The sequence below is a fragment of the Salvelinus namaycush genome, chromosome 34 (genome assembly GCF_016432855.1).
Source record: "Salvelinus namaycush isolate Seneca chromosome 34, SaNama_1.0, whole genome shotgun sequence".
Taxonomy (NCBI): Eukaryota; Metazoa; Chordata; class Actinopteri; order Salmoniformes; family Salmonidae; genus Salvelinus; species Salvelinus namaycush.
Genome location: NC_052340.1, coordinates 34,255,955 through 34,279,156, shown reverse-complemented (window position 1 = coordinate 34,279,156; position 23,202 = coordinate 34,255,955). Strand labels below are relative to the sequence as shown.

General features: G+C 42.5%; 1 protein-coding gene and 4 non-coding genes across 5 annotated transcripts in view; 3 read left to right on the top strand and 2 right to left on the bottom strand.

The window, feature by feature from the left end:
- Positions 1-11,642, top strand: part of LOC120029105 (ephexin-1-like) — an 18,743-nt gene extending 7,101 nt beyond the window's left edge. The window contains exons 6-13 of the mRNA XM_038974405.1: positions 1,744-1,873; positions 2,039-2,113; positions 4,874-4,963; positions 6,295-6,458; positions 6,664-6,822; positions 6,962-7,041; positions 9,979-10,083; positions 10,242-11,642. Coding sequence (XP_038830333.1) covers positions 1,744-1,873; positions 2,039-2,113; positions 4,874-4,963; positions 6,295-6,458; positions 6,664-6,822; positions 6,962-7,041; positions 9,979-10,083; positions 10,242-10,492 — 1,054 coding nt within the window. The 3' untranslated portion in view covers positions 10,493-11,642. The remainder of the gene's footprint in view (positions 1-1,743; positions 1,874-2,038; positions 2,114-4,873; positions 4,964-6,294; positions 6,459-6,663; positions 6,823-6,961; positions 7,042-9,978; positions 10,084-10,241) is intronic.
- Positions 11,643-12,935: 1,293 nt separating this feature from the next.
- On the top strand, positions 12,936-13,009 carry trnai-aau. The gene has a single exon. It is a non-coding gene; the product is annotated as a tRNA-Ile (tRNA).
- A 2,375-nt stretch (positions 13,010-15,384) lies between these two features.
- Positions 15,385-15,456, bottom strand: trnap-ugg. The gene has a single exon. It is a non-coding gene; the product is annotated as a tRNA-Pro (tRNA).
- A 4,806-nt stretch (positions 15,457-20,262) lies between these two features.
- trnap-agg lies at positions 20,263-20,334 on the top strand. The gene has a single exon. It is a non-coding gene; the product is annotated as a tRNA-Pro (tRNA).
- A 257-nt stretch (positions 20,335-20,591) lies between these two features.
- Positions 20,592-20,663, bottom strand: trnaw-cca. The gene has a single exon. It is a non-coding gene; the product is annotated as a tRNA-Trp (tRNA).
- Positions 20,664-23,202: the final 2,539 nt, after the last annotated feature.

Sequence of the window (23,202 nt, the reverse complement as noted above, 5' to 3'; positions counted from 1 at the left end):
GTGTGTGTGTGTGTGTGTGTGTATTAGGGTTTTTAATGAGAGAACAGAACAGGGTTTGTATTGATAATGATGGCAGGTTGATTGCTTTGCGTAGAAGCAGCAGCAGGGTGTGGTTGTTTGTCAACATAGATGTCTGTCCTGTCCCTCACCACCATCACCACATACCTGAGAGAAAGACTGACGTTCCCACGCAGGCAGCCCTACAGGACAGACAGCATGGATGGTAGAGACGCACTGGGAGCTGAGCCAGTTACCAAACACCAGACGCCCACTGGAAAAAACATACCATGGAGTTTAGAGCTGTGAAGCAATACCAAAATATGACACACTGTAGGTCTGTATCAAGAGATTTAGGGTAGGAAACTCCATGGCATTGGGGCCAGATTTTAGGAACTCCATCACCTACATCACCTACCATATCACATCACATCATTACATTTACTCACACCTTAGTGATGTACATGTAACTGCCAAAATAAAGGAAACACCAACATAAGTGTCTTAATAGCGCATTGGGCCACTAGGAGACAGAACCGCTTCAATGCACCTTGGCATAGATTCTACATGTGTCTGGAACTCTATTGGAGGGACGCGGCACCATTCTTCCACAAGAAACTCCACCATTTGGTGTTCTGTTGATGGTGCTGGAAAACGCCGTCTCAGGCGCCGCCCCTGAATCTCCCATAAGTGTTCAATTGGGTTGAGATCTGGCGACTGAGACGGCCATGACATATGGTTTGCATCGTTTTCATGCTCATCAAACCATTCAGTGACCACTGTGGATGGGAGCATTGTCATCCTATGGGGGCATACCATGGTAGCCCAAATAATGGCCTGCCCAGCATTTTTATACATGACCCTAGGCACGATGGGAAGTTAATTGCTTAGTTAACTCAGCAACCACACCTGTGTGGAAACACCTGCTTTCAATATACATTGTATCCCTCATTTACTCAAGTGTTTCCATTATTTTGGCAGTTACCTGTATGTACTGTACTGACATGTTCCATATAATGTGATATAGCGATCATCGGCATAGCATTAACAACCATTAACAACATAAGAGCGTCAGTGACTGCTGTGAGTCACCTAGGTATTGGTGACAGTGTGAGCAGCTGTTTTGCTCTGCAGTGAGTGCATTCTCCCCTCAAGGCTGGCTGGGAGATTCTTAAGAGCTTTCCACTGCTGCCTCTCATTCCTAAACAGATTATTGATAGACTCTACAAAGAGAGGGCAACACTCGCAAAGTCGATGCAAAAAACACCTCTCCTTCTTATAAAACGCTATGGGAAAGAACTAAGCTTGCTGAGCTAGAGATAAGGCTAACTTTAGAGAGGGAGACCTCTGCTGGGCAGTTGGTTGTACTGCCAAGACAGGGTGACATAGTTAACAGGCGGCTGTGGTTTTTTGCAGGACACATAGTATTGATGGATGGATCTGTGTGGTCGGTGTGTTTGGACCTGCCTGGATGACGTCAGTGTGGTGATTTGTTGCTCTGAGTAAAAGTTCCGCTAATATCGTAAAGCATTAGTAATAGTAGTCTGCTGCAACATGTAGCAGTTCTGTGAAGCTTGTCTACTCTCTGCGTAGGCCGTCTGTGGTGAGACAACCTCATTGATTCAGTCTGTGGTGGTTTGAACATGCCTGTGTTTTGTGTTGGCTGTCTTTGTGGTGGTTCGAACATGCCTGTGTTTTGTGTTGGCTGTCTTTGTGGTGGTTCGAACATGCCTGTGTTTTGTCCAGACAGGGAAACCAGTCATTCCGTGAGACCATGGCTCATCTGGAGAACCAGCCGCATGTCCGAGGCCTCTCTTTTACCTCCTTCCTCATCCTCCCCTTCCAGAGGATCACAAGACTCAAAATGCTGGTCCAGGTAAGTGGAGCAAGAGAGTGGGCTGAACCAAGATGGGGGGAGCATAGCATTTCTGAATCGCGAATAATAGTTATGATAATGCTTTACTGTGTGCTAATATATTGCAGTATCAGTATCCAGGATGTAAGTTTTGCGTTGAGCTTCTGATGCTGTGTTTGCTTGCAGAACATTCTGAAGAAGGCGGAGGAGAATTCAGAGATGGAGGCCAATGCCATCAAGGCTCACCATCAGCTGGAGCAGGTACGGTAACAGTACCAAACCATTTACAGTACCAAACCAGTTTACAGCACTAAACCAGTCTGGGAGAGATGACAGAGTGCTGGATTTGGTTCAGTACTGGCCTGGGGCATGTTAGAGGAAGTAGTGCGGGTTGTGATTATGGGCTCAGGGCCTGTCATGGTGTTGAGTGTTGCATTAAAAACAATCATCACCATCATCATGTTGGGAAGACTTAGTCTTGCCACGACTGTCTATGCTTTGTAAGGAATGATGACTGTCATGATGAGGTTAGTTGTAGTTGCCACAAACAAAGGAATGTGGTTTTAATTGGAGCATCAAGTATAGCCTCTACATAAATATTTGCTTCTCTCTGAAACAGGTTTAGCACTCTTTCCTTTGGACTCACAATTTGCATATATTCTTTGCCTCACAGTAATGTTTGTTAGAGAGATTCTCTGGTACTTTTATATAATTTTTTGAAAGTAGTTCTGAAAGTGGCACTCATGAGCCACTCGACCTAGTCTCGGGCCTAACAACACCCGTGCCAATATATCCTCCAAACACCGGCTTCTTGGGCATGATCGCTTAATTATACCATGTCATTGTTGAATACCCCCTTCTGATTGGCATGAATGTCATTCTAGAATGTGCATTATTTCCCTATAATGCATGGTATATTTGCACGGTAGAATTCAATGGCTATAGTTCATTTTTACATGTTTTGTTTGAGCTGCTTTTGAAAGCAAAAGTCTAATTGAAAACATATTGGTATTATTGAATTTGATTTTCCTAATAGAAAGCTAGAACTGATGATTTGGTTAAGCAAGTCTGTTTGTTTGGTTACCACGGCAGCTACTGTAGCTACAGTTGAAGTCGGAAGTTTACATACACCTTAGCAAAGTACATTTAAACTCAGTTTTTCTCAATTCCTGACTTTTAATCCTAGTAAAAATGCCGTGTCATAGGTCAGTTAGGATCACCACTTTATTTTAGGAAGGTGAAATGTCAGAATAATAGTAGACAGAATGATTTATTTCAGCATTTTCTTCTTTCAACACATTCCCAGTGGGTCAGAAGTTTACATACACTCAATTAGTATTTGGTAGCATTGCCTTTAAATTGTTTAACCTGGGTCAAACGTTTCGGGTAGCCTTCCACAAGCTTCCCACAATAAGTTGGGTGAATTTTGGCCCATTCCTCCTGACAGAGCTGGTGTAACTGAGTCAGGTTTGTAGGCCTCTTTGCTTGCACACGCTTTTTCAGTTCTGCCCACAAATTTTCTCTAGAGTTGAGGTCAGGGCTTTGTGATGGCCACTCCAATACCTTGACTTTGTTGTCCTTAAGCCATTTTGCCGCAACTTTGGATGTATGCTTGGGGTCATTGTCCATTTGGAAGACCCATTTGCGCCCAAGCTTTAACTTCCTGACTGATGTCTTGAGATGTTGCTTCAATATATCCACATACTTTTATTTCCTCATGATGCCATCTATTTTGTGAAGTGTTCTTCGGCTTGCAAGCCTCCCCCTTTTTCCTCCAAACATAACGATGGTCATTATGACCAAACAGTTCTATCTTTGTTTCATCAGACCAGACCAAAACGTACATTCTTTGTCCCCATGTGCAGTTGCAAACCGTAGTCTGGCTTTTTTATCGCGGTTTTGTAGCAGTGATTCCTTCCTTGCTGAGCGGCCTTTCAGGTTATGTCGATATAGGACTCATTTTACTGTGGATATATACTGTTGTACCTGTTTCCTCCAGCATCTTCACAAGGTTCTTTTCTGTTGTTCTGGGATTGATTTGCACTTTTCACACCAAAGTACGTTCATCTCTAGGAGAAAGAACACGTCTCCTTCCTGAGCGGTATGATGGCTGCGTGGTCCCATGGTGTTTATACTTGCGTACTATTGTTTGTACAGTGTTTGGAAATTGCTCCCAAGGATGAACCAGACTTGTGGAGGTCTACAATTGTTTTTCTGAGGTCTTGGCTGATTTATTTTGATTTTCCCAAGATGTCAAGCAAAGAGGCACTGAGTTTGAAGGTAGACCTTGAAATACATCCACAGGTACACCTCCAATTGACTCAAATGATGTCAATTAGCCTATCAGAAGCTTCTAAAGCCATGACAATTTTCTGGAATTTTCCAAGCTGTTTAAAGGCACAGTCAACTTAGTGTATGTAAACTTCTGACCCTCTGGAATTGTGATACAGTGAATTATAAATTAAATAATCTTTCTGTAAACAATTGTTGGAAAAATGACTTGTGTCATGCACAAAGTAGATGTCCTAACCGACTTGCCAAAACTATAGTTTGTTAACAAGAAATTTGTGGAGTGGTTGAAAAATGACTTTTAATGACTTTTAATGACCAACCTAAGTGTATGTAAACTTCCGACTTCAACTGTATCTAGTAAACTTGCTAGCTACTTCAATGGATGTTGAACAAATTTCTATGGGCAAATGAACAAAAATCTAGTAGCAAATGTGCTCAATTATAGCAATGGTATAAAAGGGATAATCAACTCGGGGCTCTTTGTGTTCTCTGGAACACACCTTCCTTACACACCTTCTAAGTTGTTTATTATTTTCCATAGAACGCATAACCCTCATTGATTATCCCTTACATAAACTACACATTGACACATCCAGCCCAAAGCGGGAGATTTAAAAAAGACTTACTAGTCGCCAAAGTTCCGGAGCATGTCTTTAACTGCCTATATAGAATTCCAAGGGAGTGTTGGGATGTGTTCCTTATACAATGGTTTGTTTGTGCATATGTCAGATTGTGAAGGAGTGCAACGAGGGTGTGAGGAAGATGAGTCGTACAGAGGAACTCATCAGCATTGAGAAAACACTGGAGTTCAAGTCTAAGGTACCTGCAGTCACCAGTCATGTGACAACATGTCTATATTCTATATAGTCAGTGAAATTGCCAGACTGGCACAAACAGACTTGGTCAAAGGTTATGTATCTCAGTTAGGTTCCAAGCATTTGGCTACACCCTCAGTAACATCTGCTAAATATATGTATGTGAACTATGAAATTTGATTTGATTGCTTGTTTGATTCCTTTAACCTTTCTGGGAAGGGGGTTCCGCTAGCGGAACACCTGGCCTTCAGCCAGTGAAATTGCAGGGCGCCAAATTCAAACAACAGAAATCTCATAATTAAAATTCCTCAAACATACAAGTATTATACACCATTTTAAAGATAAACTTCTTGTTAATCCAACCACAGTGTCCGATTTCAAAAAGGCTTTACGGCGAAAGCACACCATGCGATTATGTTAGGACAGCGCCTAGCCACAAACCATACAGACATTTTCCAGCCAAGGAGAGGTGTCACAAAAGTCAGAAATAGCGTTAAAATTAAGCACTTACCTTTGATGATCTTCATCTGGTGGCACTCCCAGGACTCCATGTTACACAATAAATGTTTGTTTTGTTCGATAAAGTTCATCTTTATGTCCAAAAACCTCCTTTTTGTTCACGCGTTTAGTTCAGTAATCCATATGCACAAAATCCAGACAAAGTCAAAAAAGTTTCATTAAAGTTCGTAGAAACATGTCAAATTATGTTTCTAATCACATCTTAGGGTGTTTTTATCATAAATATTCAATAATGTTTCAACCGAACAATACTGTTTTCATTAGAAAGAAAAGGGAACGAACGTCGCGCTCACGGCCACGCGCGATAAACAACTCATGCCACTTACTCTGAGTGCTCTTATTCTCTCCCCTTTCACAATAGAAGCCTGAAACAACTTCTAAAGACTGTTGACATCTACTGGAAGCCTTAGGAAGTACAATCTGACCCCACAGACACTGGATATTCGATAGGCATTCACTTGAAAACTACAAACCTCAGAATTCCCACTTCCTGGTTGGATTTTTCTCAGGTTTTCGCCTGCCATATGAGTTCTGTTATACTCACAGACATTATTTTAACAGTTTTGGAAACTTTAGAGTGTTTTCTATCCAAATCTACTAATTATATGCACATTCTAGCTTCTGGGCCTGAGTAACAGGCAGTTTATTCTGGGCATGCTTTTCATCCAAACTTCCCAATGCTGCCCCCTATCCCAAATTAAGGAGATCGATAGACCGAAATGTTGGCATTTCAACAGCAAAAAAACGGATGTAAAAAAGAGATGATAATATAATCTATAATAACCCTGAGTTGAACCTGTGACCCTCTCCCTCCAGTCGGTGCCGGTGATCTCCCACTCCCGCTGGCTGCTGAAGAAGGGTGAGGTGCAGCAGATGACCGGGCCAAAGAGCACTAGGACCATGCGGAGCAAGAAGCTCCACCACCCTGTCTACCTGTTCCTCTTCAACAACCTGCTACTCATCACCAAGCGCAGCTCCAGGTCAGCACATGACATCACCACACAGAGACAGCTAGTGGTCATTGGGGGTCGCAGTGCACACCCACTTTCAGTCTGGGACTTTCTATTGCCCCCCCCCCCCCCCAACACATCATTTTGTATACAGGCAGTTTTGAAGTCCACTTCCTGCCAAACTGCCCTTTGTCACATGAGGCTTTGTATACGTGTGTGTGTGTGTCTTCGACAGTGGTGAGAAGTTCCAGGTGCTGGACTCGTGCACGCGGGCCATGCTGAGAACTGAGGACATGGAAGACCAGGGTCAGATGCTGGCTAACGTGTTCAACCTGAAACTTCTGGAGAACCAGGAGGAGAGGCATGTCAACTACATGCTCAAGACCTCCAGCATGTGAGTGACTACAACTAACAGCATTATATATGAGTCTCAAGCCCCATCGGCACCTAGTGTACTCCGTACAGTACTTCTCTGTATGTCATTGATCTGTTATTAACAATCTCCCATGTGTGTGCCTGTGTGCTGCTGCCAGGAGTGATAAGCTGCGCTGGATCTGTGCTCTCACGCCAAACCGCCGCACGCGATTCATGTCCACCAGCGCCCACCAACCAGGTGAGACGTACACAAAGATGACACACACCGACACAGAGATGACATCCACTACTCACAAATGAACTTTTAGGTACCAAATAACAGGTGGTATACCCTACCATTCAAAAGTTTGGGGTCACTTAGAAATGTCCTTGTTTTCCATTAAATGAGTTGCAAAATGAATAGGAAATACAGTCAAGACGTTGACAAGGGTTTCCCATGATGTCAAGCAAAGAGGCACTGAGTTTGAAGGTAGGCCTTGAAATACAACCACGGGTACACCTCCAATTGACTCAAATGATGTCAATTAGCCTATCAGAAGCTTCTAAAGCCATGAAATAATTTTCTGGAATTTTCCAAGCTGTTTAAAGGCACAGTCAACTTAGTGTATGTAAACTTCTGACCCACTGGAATTGTGATACAGTGAATTATAAATTAAATAATCTGTCTGTAAACAATTGTTGGAAAAATTACTTGTGTCATGCACAAAGTAGATGTCCTACCGACTTGCCAAAACTATAGTTTGTTAACAAGAAATTTGTGGAGTGGTTGAAAAATTAGTTTTAATGACTCCAACGTAAGTGTATGTAAACTTCCGACTTCAACTGTATCTAGTAAACTTGCTAGCTACTTCAGTGGATGTTGAACACATTTCTATTGGCAAATGAACACAATTCTAGTAACAAATGTGCTAAATTATAGCCATGGTATAAAAGGCATAATCAACTCGGGGCTCTTTGCGTTCTCTGGAAAATAATGCAACTCTGTAGGTCAGTTCCGAACACACCTTCTAAGTTGTTTATTATTTTCCATAGAACGCATAACCCTCGTTGATTATCCCTTACATAAACTACACATTGACACATCCAGCCCAAAGCGGGAGATTTAAAAAAGACTTACTAGTCGCCAAAGTTCCGGAGCATGTCTTTAACTGCCTATATACAATTCCAAGGGAGTGTTGGGATGTGTTCCTTATACAATGGTTTGTTTGTGCATATGTCAGATTGTGAAGGAGTGCAACGAGGGTGTGAGGAAGATGAGTCGTACAGAGGAACTCATCAGCATTGAGAAAACACTGGAGTTCAAGTCTAAGAAATATCCTTGTTCTCCATGAAAACATACATGAAATGAGTTGCAAAATGAATAGGAAATATAGTCAAGATGTTGACAAGGTTATAAATAATGATTTTTAGTTGGAATAATAATTGTGTCCTTCAAACTTTGCTTTTGTCAAAGAATCCTCCATTTGCAGAAATTACAGCCTTGCAGACCTTTGGCATTCCAATTGTCAATTTGTTGAGGTAATCTGAAGAGATTTCACCCCATGCTTCCTGAAGCACCTCCCACAAGTTGGATTGGCTTGTTGGGCACTTCTTATGTACCATACGGTCAAGCTCCTCCCACAACAGCTCAATAGGGTTGAGATCCGGTGACTGTGCTGGCTACTTCATTATAGACAGAATACCAGCTGACTGCTTCTTCCCTAAATAGTACTTGAATAGTTTGGAGCTGTGCTTTGGGTCATTGTCCTGTTATAGGAGGAAATTGGCTCCAATTAAGCGCCGTCCACAGGGTATGGCATGGCGTTGCAAAATGGAGTGATAGCCTTCCTTCTTCAAGATCCCTTTTACCCTGTACAAATCTCCCACTTAACCACCACCAAAGCACCCCCAGACCATCACATTGCCTCCAACATGCTTGACAGATAGCGTCAAGCACCTCTCCAGCATCTTTTCATTTTTTCTGCGTCTCACGAATGTTCTTCTTTGTGATCCGAACACCTCAAACTTAGATTTGTCTGTCAATAACACTTTTTTCCAATCTACGTCTGTCCAGTGTGTGTTCTTTTGCCCATCTTAATCTTTTCTTTTTGTTGGCCAGTCTGAGATATGGCTGTTTCTTTGCAACTCTGCCTAGAAGGCCAGCATCCCGGAGTCGCCTCTTCACTGTTGACGTTGAGACTGGTGTTTTGCGGGTACTGTTTAATGAAGCTGCCAGTTGAGGACTTGTGAGGTGTCTGTTTCTCAAACTAGACACTCTAATGTACTTGTCCTCTTGCTCAGTTGTGCACCGGGGCCTCCCACTCCTCTTTCTATTCTGGTTAGAGCCAGTTTGCGCTGTTCTGTGAAGGGAGTAGTACACAGCGTTGTACGAGATCTTCAGTTTCTTGGCAATTTCTCGCATGGGAAAGCCTTCATTTCTCAGAACAAGCATAGACTGACAAGTTTCAGAAGAAAGTGCTTTGTTTCTTGCCATTTTGAGCCTGTAATTGAACCCAGAAATGCTGATGCTCCAGATACTCAACTAGTCTAAAGAAGGCCAGTTTTATTGCTTCTTTAATCAGAACAACAGTTTTCAGCTGTGCTAACATAATTGCAAAAAGGTTTTCTAATGATCAATTAGCCTTTTAAAATGTTAAACTTGGATTAGCTAACACAACGTGCCATTCGAACACAGGAGTGATGGTTGCTGATAATGGGTCTCTGTACACCTATTGAGAAATTCCATTAAAATTCAGCCGTTTACAGCTACAATAGTCTTTTACAACATTAACAATGTCTATGTAACGGATGTGAAATGGCTAGCTAGTTAGCGGGTACGCGCTAGTAGCGTTTCAATCAGTTACGTCACTTGCTCTGAAACCTAGATGTAGTGTTTCCCCTTGCTCTGCAAGAGCCGCGGCTTTTGTGGAGCGATGGGTAACGACGCTTCGTGGGTGTCAGTTGTTGATGTGTGCAGAGGGTCCCTGGTTCGCGCCCGTGTCGGGGCGAGGGGACGGTTTAAAGTTATACTGTTACATCTACACTGTATTTCTGATCCATTTTATGTTATTTTAATGGACCAAAAAATGTGCTTTTCTTTCAAAAACAAGGACATTTTTAAGTGACCCCAAACTTTTGAACGGTAGTGAATATGTTATTAATGTGCCTGTGTGTGTGTGCGTGCGTGTGTGGTCAGCCTCTCCCCAGGTCCAGTGTATTCAGTCGTACTTGTCTCAGGAGCCAGATGAGCTGTCCATTGAGATGGCTGACGTGTTGAACATCCTGGAGAGGACAGATGACGGTGAGACCAGACAACATATCTCCTGGGAGATCTTAGTACTAGGAGCTCTAGTGTAGATTCAACTGTTAGTTAATATCTCTTTTTACTCCCTCTCTTTCTTTACCTACACTCCTCTTCCACTCTTCCCTCTCTCTCTCTCCTCTCTATCACCCCCTCAGGCTGGATGATGGGTGAGAGGCTCCATGATGGAGAGAAGGGCTGGTTCCCCTGTCGGGTAATAGAGGAGATCAAGAACCAGGAAGTGCGGGCCCAGAACCTCAGGGAGAGCCAGAGGATCCACCTGGCCCAGGAAGGGGGCACTTCTTCAGGGGCCAGACTGGGCTCCAGGGGTGGCAGACGCACCCCCAAAACCCCCAAAGTCTCAAATTTCTTCGGTACCTGGACTGACCAGTCAGAGGAGGAACAGTGAAGCACATGATATTCCACACTGAAAGTGATTGGTTGGAACCCCCTGGCATCAATTTTTACTGGACCACATGGATCAAATGACAGAGATCATGTGATTTGAGTATGGGATTGCATTGGAAGAAAGTGACATCATGCAATGACATTATTTCCGATTAACTGTTTCCCTTTCTCAGGTGGTTTTGGTTTGCCAGGGTTTAGGTTCCCAGGCTCCAGGGTTTAGGTTCCCAGGCTCCAGGGTTTAGGTTCCCAGGCTCCAGGGTTTAGGTTCCCAGGCTCCAGGGTTTAGGTTCCCAGGCTCCCCTGATCGGTCCTACAATCAGAGTACTTCTTCCATAACTCCAACACACTGCATGTCTTACACTACTTCCAGTGGAATGTTTCAGCACTAACAGTCTAACTGTAAAACAAGGCTCTGGTGGAACAGGAGCTATGCATGTGATGGGAGAAGATAACCACAGAAACAGTTCTCAAGGGGATGGTAACATGTGAATATATCGTAGCCTTGCCTCAACTGCATGGGCCAATTTTTTTCTTCATTTTTTTAAAGCGCTTCTTTGCTAGAAATGTAATTCCCCCAGAACAATGGCTTGACGATCCACCCTTTTGTAAAGAGCAACTCCTCTATTGAAACCATACAAGAAGCACGTTTTAAAATCCACCCACCAGCACTGAATGGAAATTAACCGTGAATGTTTCATGATTCTGTACAGTAAATAGAACAATCACATGACAGAGTGCTTAGTATTGGGCTGGAGGTAATTGACTGGAGAAGACAAGCCCTACAGAATCACAGGCCTTGCTTAATCAGTGGACGTGTTCTTGGGGTCAGTTCCCTTGCCAATACTGATATGCCACTTACACATGCACACTGACATACGCACGCACACACACACTTGGGGAAATCCTGCACAACTTCTCCAATGTCAAAAACCCTCCACAGACACCTGGTCCTGAAGCATCTGCACAGAATGTGCCAGCACACCGACAGCACTGGAATGGCATGCGAGTGACAAAACATGTGTGTGTATGATGAGTATGTGTATGTGTGCATACTGTATGCCTTGAATGTTCAATATATAATTAAATAATTACTGAAACATTGTGCAATTTAATTATGTAAGAAGTAATTTATTGTTAATAAAATCTAAATCTGAAATTCAACTGGACATGATTTGTTTATTATGTTGATAACTGGTTTCACTGGTATTTAACCCACGTGTTAAGCCCTGATTTAGGTTAATCTCTGAATGAATTCCTGGTAATATGGAGATGTGATTTATTTCAGTTGAAGGCATTCAGTTGTACAACTGACTAGATATCCCCCTTTCTCTTGATAAGTGTGTGCATTTGACCATTTTCTGTCCTGCTAAGCATTCATAATGTAACAAATACTTTTTGGTGTCAGGGAAAATGTATGGAATAAAAAGTGCATACTTTTCTTTGGGAATGTAGTGAAGTAAAAGTAGTCAAAAATAGTAAAGTAAAGTAGATACCCCCCCAAAATTACTTAAGTAGTACTTTAAAGTATTTTTACTTAAGTACTTTACACCTACTGACCTTAGGGATGGTGCCAGGTTTCCTCCAGACATAAACAGGTTTCCATCCAACCTTTTTATGTCAGATAAAAAAATGTCACGACAGGTCTAATGTAAACAGACGGGACATTTTCCAAATTTCGACAAAACAAAATAAACTAGACAAAGTGGGATCTTTTCTTGTCGGTAAAATTAAGCATGCGAGAAATTTCGGTGGAAAAGCTTTTATGCACAAATATTTATATAGTAACCATCCGATTGACATATTGTGTGGTCCTCCCACTACCACTCGTCTGGAAAGCAATCACAGCATGCTACCGATGAATGAAATGATGATGGCCTTCACAGGGTGGTGTAAGTGCACGGTGATGAGTTTGATGCTCCTTTCAAATAAATATCGAGGGCTCTTATTCTGGAGACATGATCATCGATGCTTGGCTACCGTTTGACAAATAAAAATAATATTGCTCTTTTGTCCATAATCTCACCATGTAGGGAAGGCTATACGTGCCCTCTAGCCAACAGCGCTACAGAACACGTGCCAATACCAGAGTGAGCACACTCGCTATATTTCGCCATGTTTTTGTGAGAAAATTATCAATAGAGTTAAAATGGGATGGAAACCCATTTCACATGTTTTTTATTCGGTACGTGGGAATTCAACCGCAAAAGGCATTTTTATGTTACACGTCATCACACACAGCCTCTTACCTGCAACAAGTCAATTTGATGTTAACCTCTCTGTGTGAAAATGCACATATTGTTTTTAGGCGGATTTTTGAATATACGCATGGAAATCTGTTGCCAATTGGGTGGAAACCTAGCTAGTGGTGAACAGATTAGTGAGATCTACCCTCCAGTAGCTGTATGGATTATCACTATATTCTCTACAACAGGTGAAGTGTGGAAGGCCGGTTAGCTCAGTTGGTTAGAGCGTCGTGCTAATAACGCGAAGGTCGCGGGTTCGATACCCGTACTGGCCAGAACCTTTTACCACAGATTCTAGTTTTACCGTAGTCAGAGGGCATTTAATGAAATACCCATCTCGGCCGTTTGAAGACAATGAGAACAAGGGTAGGCTAACTATGTCTGTATTAACCAAATCATCAAATAATTTTACAATCTGTCATATCAATATATAATTCAGTGAGTGTACTAGCTAGATTACACTAAATCTGAATTTGTCCTGCTAGGTGACCTATACTGGGACATGCTTAAACCACCTGACCAAGTCCTAAAGCAATGGGATTCCATAAATCTTTCTCAGATTATTACCAATCTCACAAGGTATGACTCAAAACCCCCAGAAAAGGCTGCTCTCTTCGATGTTTTCCTCACAAATAATCCTGATAGGTATCAGTCTGGTGTTTTCTGTAATGACCTTAGTGATCACTGTTTTACAGCCTGTGTTCATAATGGCTGCTCAGTGAAACGGCCAGTCCTGATTTGTCTTAGAGGCTTGCTAAAAAACTTTAATGAGCAAGCCTTCCTTCATGACCTGGCCTCTGTAAAATGGTATAGAATCAGCTTGATCCCCTCTGTCGAAGACGCTTGGACTTTCTTTTTTGATATTTTCAGTGGTATTGATAACAAACATGCCCCCATAAAGAAAATGAGAATTAAAAACAGGTTTAGCCCCTGGTTTGACCATGATCTTGCAGGGTTACTCCACCTCAAGAATTGCATTTGGTGAAAGGCTCGGCACACACATACTCAGGCTGACTTGCCCTCGTTCAGGCAAATGAGAAATAAGTTGTCACGCCCTGACCTTAGCGATCCTTATTATTCTCTATGTTTGGTTAGGTCAGGGTGTGACTCGGGTGGGAAAATCTATGTTTTCTATTTCTTTGTGTTTTTGGCTGAGTATGGTTCCCAATCAGAGGCAGTTGTCTATCGTTGTCTCTGATTGGGGATCATATATAAGTTGTAATTTTCCTTTTGGGTTTTGTGGGATCTTGTTTTCTGTTTAGTGTTTTTTTGCCTGACAACTTTTCGCTTTCATTTTTTGACTTTCGTTATTTTGTTTGAGTGTTTTTGAATAAAAAAATCATGAACACTTTCCACGCTGCGTCTTGGTCCACTCTTCCTACCACAAACGAGAGCCGTAACATAAGTGCACTCAGTCTATCCGGAAGGCCAAAGTGAGTTACTTTAATTAAGGAGCAGTTCTCTCTCTGTGGGTCTAACCCCAAGAAGTTCTGGAAAACGATTAAAGACCTGGAGAATAAACCCTCCTCCTAACAGCTGCCCATGTCCCTTAAAAGTTGATGATGTGGTTGTTACTGACAAGAAGCACATGGCTGAGCTCTTTAATCACCACTTCATTAAGTCAGTATTCCTATTTGACTCAGCCATGTCTTCTTGCCCGTCCAACATTTCCTCATCTCCCACCCCTTCTCATGCAACTAGTCCTGATGCTCCACCCTATTTTTCCCCTGCTCCGCTACAAAGTTTCTCCCTGCAGGCGGTCACTGAGTCCGAGGTACTAAAGGAGCTCCTTAAACTTGACCCTAAAAGAACATCTGGGTCAGATGGTTTACACCCTTTCTTCTTTAAGGTTGCTGCTCCTATCATCGCCAATCCTAATTCTGAAGTTTAACTTGTCTGTCCTCTCTAGGGAGGTTCCCATTGCCTGGAAGACAGCCGTGGTCCGTCCTTTATTTAAAAAGAGGGAGATCAAGCTGATCCTAACTGTGATAGGCCTATTTCTATTTTGCCGTTTATCAAAAGTGTGGGAAAAACATGTCAATAATCAACTGACTGGCTTTCTTGATGTCTATAGTATTCTCTCTGGTATGCAATCTGGTAGCCGCTCAGGTTATGGAGGTGTCACTGCAACCTTAAAGGTCCTCAAGGATGTCACCATTGCCCTTGATTCTAAGCAATATTGTGCTCTACAACAAAGCTTTCTTAGTGTCCAACAAGCTTTCTCTGCCCTTAACCTTCTTCTGAACACCTCCAAAACAAAGGTCATGTGGTTTGGTAAGAAGAATGCCCCTCTGCCCACAGGTGTGATTACTGTCTCTGAGGGTTTAGAGATTGAGGTAGTCACTTCATACTTGGGAGTATAGCTAGACGGTACACATCACATACGTGTTTGTTTTCTTTAGAAAAAGTACATAAATATATATAGATAGTCTGGATTCCGATATTGCTCCTTCTCATTATTTAAGTCTTAATTCCATTATTTTACTTTTAGAATTGTGTGTATTTTTGTGAAATGTTAGATATAGACTGCATTGTTGGAGATAGGAACACAAGCATTTCGCTACAGTCACTATAACATCTGCTAAATATGTGTATGCGACCAATAAAATGTGACTTGATCTGACCTAAAAAATATAACATTTGAAAATGTGGGCTCGTCCGGGATTTGAACCCGGGACCTCTCGCACCCAAAGCGAGAATCATACCCCTAGACCAACGAGCCGCTTCATTTCCATCCACATAATCCACATTTTGACACATTGGTATTGAACATTTTACGAAATGCGTAAAATAATCGGAATACATCCTCGGTATGGCCACAGAACACAAAACGTAGCTAGGCGATTGTCTCGCTGCTAGGGAGAAACAGAAATGTATATATCGCCTGGTGGCACGTAGCAAGCTCAAGATGGAAGATATTCAAGAGTTTCTAAACGTTCTGCAATGTATATTTCAATTATATTTGGTGTAACTGTCACTGCCATAGTAACCTAACAGGAATAAAAAGACGCCTGCGCGACCTCGCCACATTCGTTAATCAGGGTAGACAGAATTTAAGGTTGAAAATGCAAATAATACTCAACTGCAGCCCGCAATTCGGGGCGCTCCTACATGTGGGCCACCCTCGAGAACCCCCCCCCCCCTATGCCAATAGGCTTGGGAGACATATGCTACAAATGGTGTCGCCCCCGCCTGCTGTGTACCGGAGTCCAGGCTGGTGCAAAGGGGACTACGGTGTGTACTAGCTATAGCTGGCTACTGTTGTATTCAACCGCCTTTTCTTCCTTCTGTGTGGTTTATCGGTGGTTGGTGTTACGCACGCCTCTGAAGAGGGAACGCAACACCCTGCTACAACTCAACTCTCCGTGAAGCGAAAGAGGTATGGACTGTAGGTGCGAGTAAGGATGACAAAAAGGCACCACTTACTAGGATTTATTTCCTTACACGGCAATATGGGGAAAAGGGGCTGGACGGAACCAAAGCAAAGAAAGTAAATATCAAAGCTCCCCCTCTCCTATCTAACCTGCCTACCCACTACTTACCTATTTTAGCACCACCTGGTGCCCTAACCAAAATACAGGGGGTGGTCCGCCCAGGTCTTACCTAGTGTGCCTAGACAGTGAATATACTACGGGTATATGAATGCCCGCGGGCCTCTTCCCTAAGCACTCCCTAGGTGCCTTCCCCTTCGGGAACAAATGAAACAGAATATTAAACAATCCACTTCACAACAAAACTGCGAAAACTAACTCAGGCCATTAAAGAAGCTCTGACAAAGCAACAAACACAGAACATACCAAAGCTGCTACCAACAACAGCTAACATAGTACATACTCACGACCTCTCTCTCAGCAATGATCTCAGCCTGCCAATGATCTCAGCTTGCAATCATATATCTCTCTCTCTCTCTCTCTCTCTCTCTCTCTCTCTCTCTCTCTCTCTCTCTCTCTCTCTCTCTCTCTCTCTCTCTCTCTCTCTCTCTCTCTCTCTCTCTCTCTCTCTCTCTCTCTCTCTCTCTCTCTCTCTCTCTCTCTCTCTCTCTCTCTCTCTCTCTCTCTCTCTCTCTCTCTCTCTCTCTCTCTCTCTCTCTCTCTCTCTCTCTCTCTCTCTCTCTCTCTCTCTCTCTCTCTCTCTCTCTCTCTCTCTCTCTCTCTCTCTCTCTCTCTCTCTCTCTCTCTCTCAACAGAACACTGGCTTTTATAGCTTCAGGTGGCAATGGTAATTAGAGACAGCTGTATCTTGACGAGGGGGCGGGGTCAGCTCTCCAATCATCCATTGGGGCCGACCAATCAGCTGCTTGGGGAGAAATTCCAGGAAGCCATCTCCTGAAACACACACACTCAAATAGAAACTTCAACATAGAAACTGGGGAACGTAACAGTTGGCATCCAACTTTATGCTGCATTACCGCCATTTACTGTTCTGGAGCGCACCTGCCTCCCGCCTATGTACTGGAGTCATAGTTTAGAAATGTACCAATAGAAGTATAAAGAGGGGTTCCTGCAGATGTAGGAACACCCCGAATTGCGGGCTGCAGTTGCACTGTTCTTGAAAATACTGTAAAACAGAACAATATCCTTGAAAACTGGAAACATTCGCTTTTTGACGGTTCTGCGGAGAGTGCTGCCACAGATAGATATTTAGTTATTAAAATCTTTGGTGCTGCCTGACTAAAGCTGAATTGTGGCAGTAGCTAGCTAGATACAGTAACCTAGCTACAACTTTTTATTCTACTATTCAAACACAATCACACTCGATTTGTGCAAACATGTACAAAAAGTATTTCAGCGTTTGTGTGGCTTAATTCATGTAAGAATACACAAACTTTTGTTCCAATTAATTCGTAGGAAAAGACACACATTTGTGTTACTGAAGCTTATACATCTAACCTGAAAATGATTATTACATTTTTTTTATTTTTTATTTCACCTTTATTTAACCATGTAGGCTAGTTGAAGGCAAGTTCTCATTTACAAGTGCGACCTGGCCAAGATAAAGCAAGGCAGTGTGACACAAACACAGAGTTACACATGGAATAAACAAACATACAATCAATAATACAATAATACAGTCTATATACAGTGTTTGCAAATGAGGTAAGATAAGGGAGGTAAGGCAATAAATAGGCCATGGTGGCGAAGTAATTACAATATAGTAATTAAACACTGGAGTGATAGATGTGCAGAAGATGAATGTGCAAGTGGAGATACTGGAGTTCAAAGGAGCAAGATAAATAAATAAATACAGTATGGGGATGAGGTAGTTGGATGGGCTATGTACAGGTGCAGTGATCTGTGAGCTGCTCTGACAGCTGGTGCTTAAAGTTAGTGAGGGAGATATGAGTCTCCAGCTTCAGTGATTTTTGCAATTCGTTCCAGTCATTGGCACATCATATGGGTAGACAAATAATGTTATGCAGCAAAACACAACTATAATTTTTTAGGACACAAACCAGTAATATGAATCACTGTTGATCCATCCTGTTCTGATCTAATGAGATGGATGTAGGATTTCCTACGGCCTAGAATTGTAACGATCGTCATATCGAGGAGAAGGAGAAGACCAAGGTGCAGCGTGGTAAGTACTCATAATTACTTTTAATGAATACTAACAAAACAACAAAAACGATAAACGAACAGTTCTGCCAGGTGAACATACACTAAACAGAAAACAACCACCCACAACGGAAAATAGAAATAATTTAGAAACATGAAATAGTTATGAGTACTATTTCAGCCAATGTTATAATGCATGCACTGGAAGGTAGTTCATTAGGGTAACGTTGCAGAAGGAAATGTTCCATAGCTTCAATACCGCCCTCGTGTGGAATATTTGTGTATAACGACTCAACATCAAAAGTAACTAACAAGGTATTCTCAGGGAGAGGATCAAGAGATTCAATGATAGACACCATACTGCTGGTGTCCTTTACAAAGAAGGGTAGCTGTTCTGCAAGTGGTCTAATAAAAAAGTCAACAAAAGTAGATAGAGGGGCCATTACTACATCAATGCCCGCTACAATAGGGCGCCCTGGAGGTTTTGTAACATTCTTGTGTAATTTCGGCAAAGTATAGAAAGTGGCAATTTTAGGGTGTTGAATAGCCAAAAAGTCGTGTTCTTTTTTGGTTATCTGACCAGAACTTAAATACCCATCTAGGACAGTAAAGATAGTATTTTGAAATTGGGAAGTGTGGTCACTTCTGAGTTTCTTGTAAAAGGTGTTGTCAAGCAGCAGTCTATGACACTCATCATGATGACGTCATTTATCTTCAGGACGTAGCTCTAGAAAGAGGCCAGAGTTCCCGACTTACAATTCCCAGTTGGTTGACCATTCAAAACATATTTCCCAGTCGGAGCAAATTTTTTCCGGAATTTCCAGTTGTCTTGAACTCACTAAAGTAAAGTTTTCGTAGTTCAGAGTTAACAGGTGTTTTGAGCGCGGAACAAATCATGCTTCATTGACAGCATGGCCAATGTTGAATGTTTATCATTTTAAACATGGAAAAGAGTCACTTAATCAGAGATTTGGGACCACACAGCCACTCCACAGAATAGCAAGCTAGTAATTGTTTGCAATGCTTGCAGTTAGCCACTGTCATTTATTCCTTCCAAACCACTCTTTGTTGAATTTGCGATTTCCAACTTGTTGTGTAATTTTTATTGTAAGGATCGACGCAGGAGACGAGAAACAGCTACAGAGAGAACATTTAATAAACAACGACATGAAACAGAACAGGAACAGCGTTTGGACAGGGGGAAAATAACAACATCAATGCTGACACGGAACAAACGGAGGAGCAGACAGATATAATCAACAAAGTATTGGAGTGAGTCCAGGTGAATCCAATATTGCGCAGCTGTGCGTAATGATGGTGACAGGTGTGCGTAATGAACGGCAGCCTGGAAACCTGAAGCGCCAGAGAGGGGGAGCGGGGGCAGGCGTGACAGTTTATGTCCAATGGCCGATGAGCACTGATACATTTTATCTATAATTTCTCTTCATTATTTTTCTTCATATGACCAGGATTAAAAAGGATTTGCCTGTAGATTTTCAACATCATCAAACTTTGATTGAGAAATTATGACATAAAAAAAAATATATGTTTGTTCGCTCACCTAAAAAATTAGCACTACATCACTGGACAATATGGACAGTATATGAATAAAGGTAGAAAATCCAAGACAGTCAAATTATATAGTTTGAGGAGTACTTCTGTCTGTAATAAAGGCCTTTTGTGGGGAAAAACTCATTCTGATAGGCTGGGCCTAACTGCCCAGTGGGTCGGCCTGGCTCCCAAGTGGATGCCCTCCCTGGCCCACCCATGGCTGCGCCCCTGCCCAATCACGTGAAATCCATAGATTTAGGGCCTAATGAATTTTTTTAATTGACTGATTTCCTTATATGAAATTTAACTCAGTAATATCGTTGAAAATGTTACGTGTCGCGTTAATATTCTTCTTCCGTACAATTGATAAACCCTGCATTATTGGTTTCACTTATAAAGCTAAATATTTCAAGCTTGTCCACGGCTCGTTGGTCTAGGGGTATGATTCTCGCTTAGGGTGCGAGAGGTCCCGGGTTCAAATCCCGGACGAGCCCACATTTTGTAAATAATTATATTAATATTTTGCCATGAAAAGCATGCAGATCTACAACTATAATATCTACCAATAGCAGAGACCAAAACGATGCAACACAGTCGAACGCTGTTGTGTAAATGTGTTTTATTTTACAAGGTGGATGGCGGACAGGGCTCTCTTCACATTTAGCTTTCAAACAGCAACCTAAGAATAACTGTAGTTTACAATCTAGCAACCCGGGGTTTATACAAGGACAACACATACTAAGAAAATGATTGACCCCGACGTGATTTGAACACGCAACCTTCTGATCTGGAGTCAGACGCGCTACCGTTGCGCCACGAGGTCTATAACATCTAGTAGTACAACGTCTGTAAAAACAGTTGTTCAACGTCTATATTTCGCTACATTGATTGTAACACTCTAGGTAGTTGATGTGATATAGCAAGAACTAACAAAGTTGTTGCAAAACACCCCTTTGCGTGTTACAAAATATCCGCATTGTCTTTAGCCTATGACCAGGCAGGAAAAAGAAGAAAAAAAACACAGGTCAGGTGTATTCAGGATGCTTTGAAAATTAAATGAACACTCAAAAATCAACAACTTGTTACTTTGAGATTTTGGGGGGATGAAATTTTAAGTATGCTCATATTTTTTTGACACCACATTCAGACAGTAATGAAATGAGCTAGCCCCTATCTGAGATACCTACAGCAGCCCTCATCCTCCATATACTACACCCGTTCTGCCGCAACACAGGCCAGTCACATTTTGTTCAAGGTCCCCAAAGCACACACATCCCTGGGTCACTCCTCTTTCCATTTCGCAGCATCTAGCGACTGGGACGAGCTGCAAAAAACACTCTAACTGGATCGTTTTATCTCCATCTCTACATTCAAAGACTCAATCATGGGCATTCTTACTGACAGTTGTGGCTACTTCGCATGATGTATTGCTGTTTCTACCTTCTTGCCCATTGTGCCCAATAATGTTTGTACCTTGTTTTGTGCTGCTACCATGTTGTTTACATGTTGTGCTGCTACCATGCTGTGTTTTCATGTGTTGCTGCCATGCTATGTTGTTGTCTTAGGTCTCTTTTTATGTAGTGTTGTGGTGTCTCTCTTGTCCTGATGTGTGGGCTATTTACAGATGGACTATGTACAGCTGCAGCGATCGGTTAGCTGCTCAGATAGCTGATGTTTAAAGTTGGTGAGGGAAATATAAGTCTCCAGCTTCAGCGATTTTTGCAATTCGTTCCAGTCACTGGCAGCAGAGAACTGGAAGGAAAGGCTGCCAAATGAGGTGTTGGCATTGGGGATGATCAGTGAGATATACCTGCTGGAACGCTTGAAGAGCATGCATTTAGTTTTACTAGCATTTAATAGCAGTTGGAGGCCACAGAAGGAGTGTTGTATGGCATTGAAGCTCGTTTGGAGGTTAGTTAACACAGTGTCCAAAGAAGGGCCAGAAGTATACAGAATGGTGTTGTCTGTGTAGAGGTGGATCAGAGAATCACCAGCAGCAAGAGCAAGATCATTGATATATACAGAGAAAAGAGTCGGCCCGAGAATTGTGCCCTGTGGAACCCCCAAAGAGAATGCCAGAGGTCCGGACAACAGGCCCTCCGATTTGACACACTGAACTCTGTCTGAGAAGTAGTTACCCGGATACTTTAAAACTTTTTGCAATTAGTGCTACAGGATGCAAATTTCTGTTTGAAAAAGCTAGCCTTAGCTTTCCTAACTGACTGTGTATATTGGTTCCTGACTTCCCTGAAAAGTTGCATATCGCCGGTGCTATTCGATGCTAATGCAGAACGCCACAGGATGTTTTTGTGCTGGTCAAGGGCAGTCAAGTCTGGGGTGAACCAAGGTCTATATCTGTTCTTAGTTCTACATTTTTTGAATGGGGCTTTTAAAGAGCAACCAGCATCCTCTACTGACAGGATGAGGTCAATATCCTTCCAGGATACCCGGGCTAGGTCGATTAGAAAGGCCTGCTTGCTGAAGTGTTTTAGGGAGCGTTTGACAGTGATGAGGGGTGGTCGTTTGACCGCGGACCCATTACGGACACAGGCAATGAGGCAGTGATCACTGAGATCCTGGTTGAAGACAGCAGAGGTGTATTTAGAGGGCAAATTGGTCAGGATGATATCTAAGAGGGTGCCCAGGGTTACGGATTTAGGCTTGTACCTGGTAGGTTCCTTGATATTTTGTGTGAGATTGAGGGCATCAGTTTAGATCTAATGGTACATTTTCATTAAGCTATTACTCCAGTACATATAGGTGGGAGGCAAGGGGTGCATTTTTCCTGCCTGTTTGTTTTGCACAGAACATGGAAGTAGATGATGACCTTTCTTCATTTAGCTAGATCATACATCTTTCTTGGCAGGCTGAGATTTAGCTAGTTCGCTAGGCCATGACTATTTTAGCCGGTCCTCCCTATTAATGTGGCTAACGTTACTGTTTTGTTTGTCAATCCACACTTGTTTGACTGACACTATATTCGTTCCAGTCACTGGCAGCAGAGAACTGGAAGGAAAGGCTGCCAAATGAGGTGTTGGCATTGGGGATGATCAGTGAGATATACCTGCTGGAACGCTTGAAGAGCATGCATTTAGTTTTACTAGCATTTAATAGCAGTTGGAGGCCACAGAAGGAGTGTTGTATGGCATTGAAGCTCGTTTGGAGGTTAGTTAACACAGTGTCCAAAGAAGGGCCAGAAGTATACAGAATGGTGTTGTCTGTGTAGAGGTGGATCAGAGAATCACCAGCAGCAAGAGCAAGATCATTGATATATACAGAGAAAAGAGTCGGCCCGAGAATTGTGCCCTGTGGAACCCCCAAAGAGAATGCCAGAGGTCCGGACAACAGGCCCTCCGATTTGA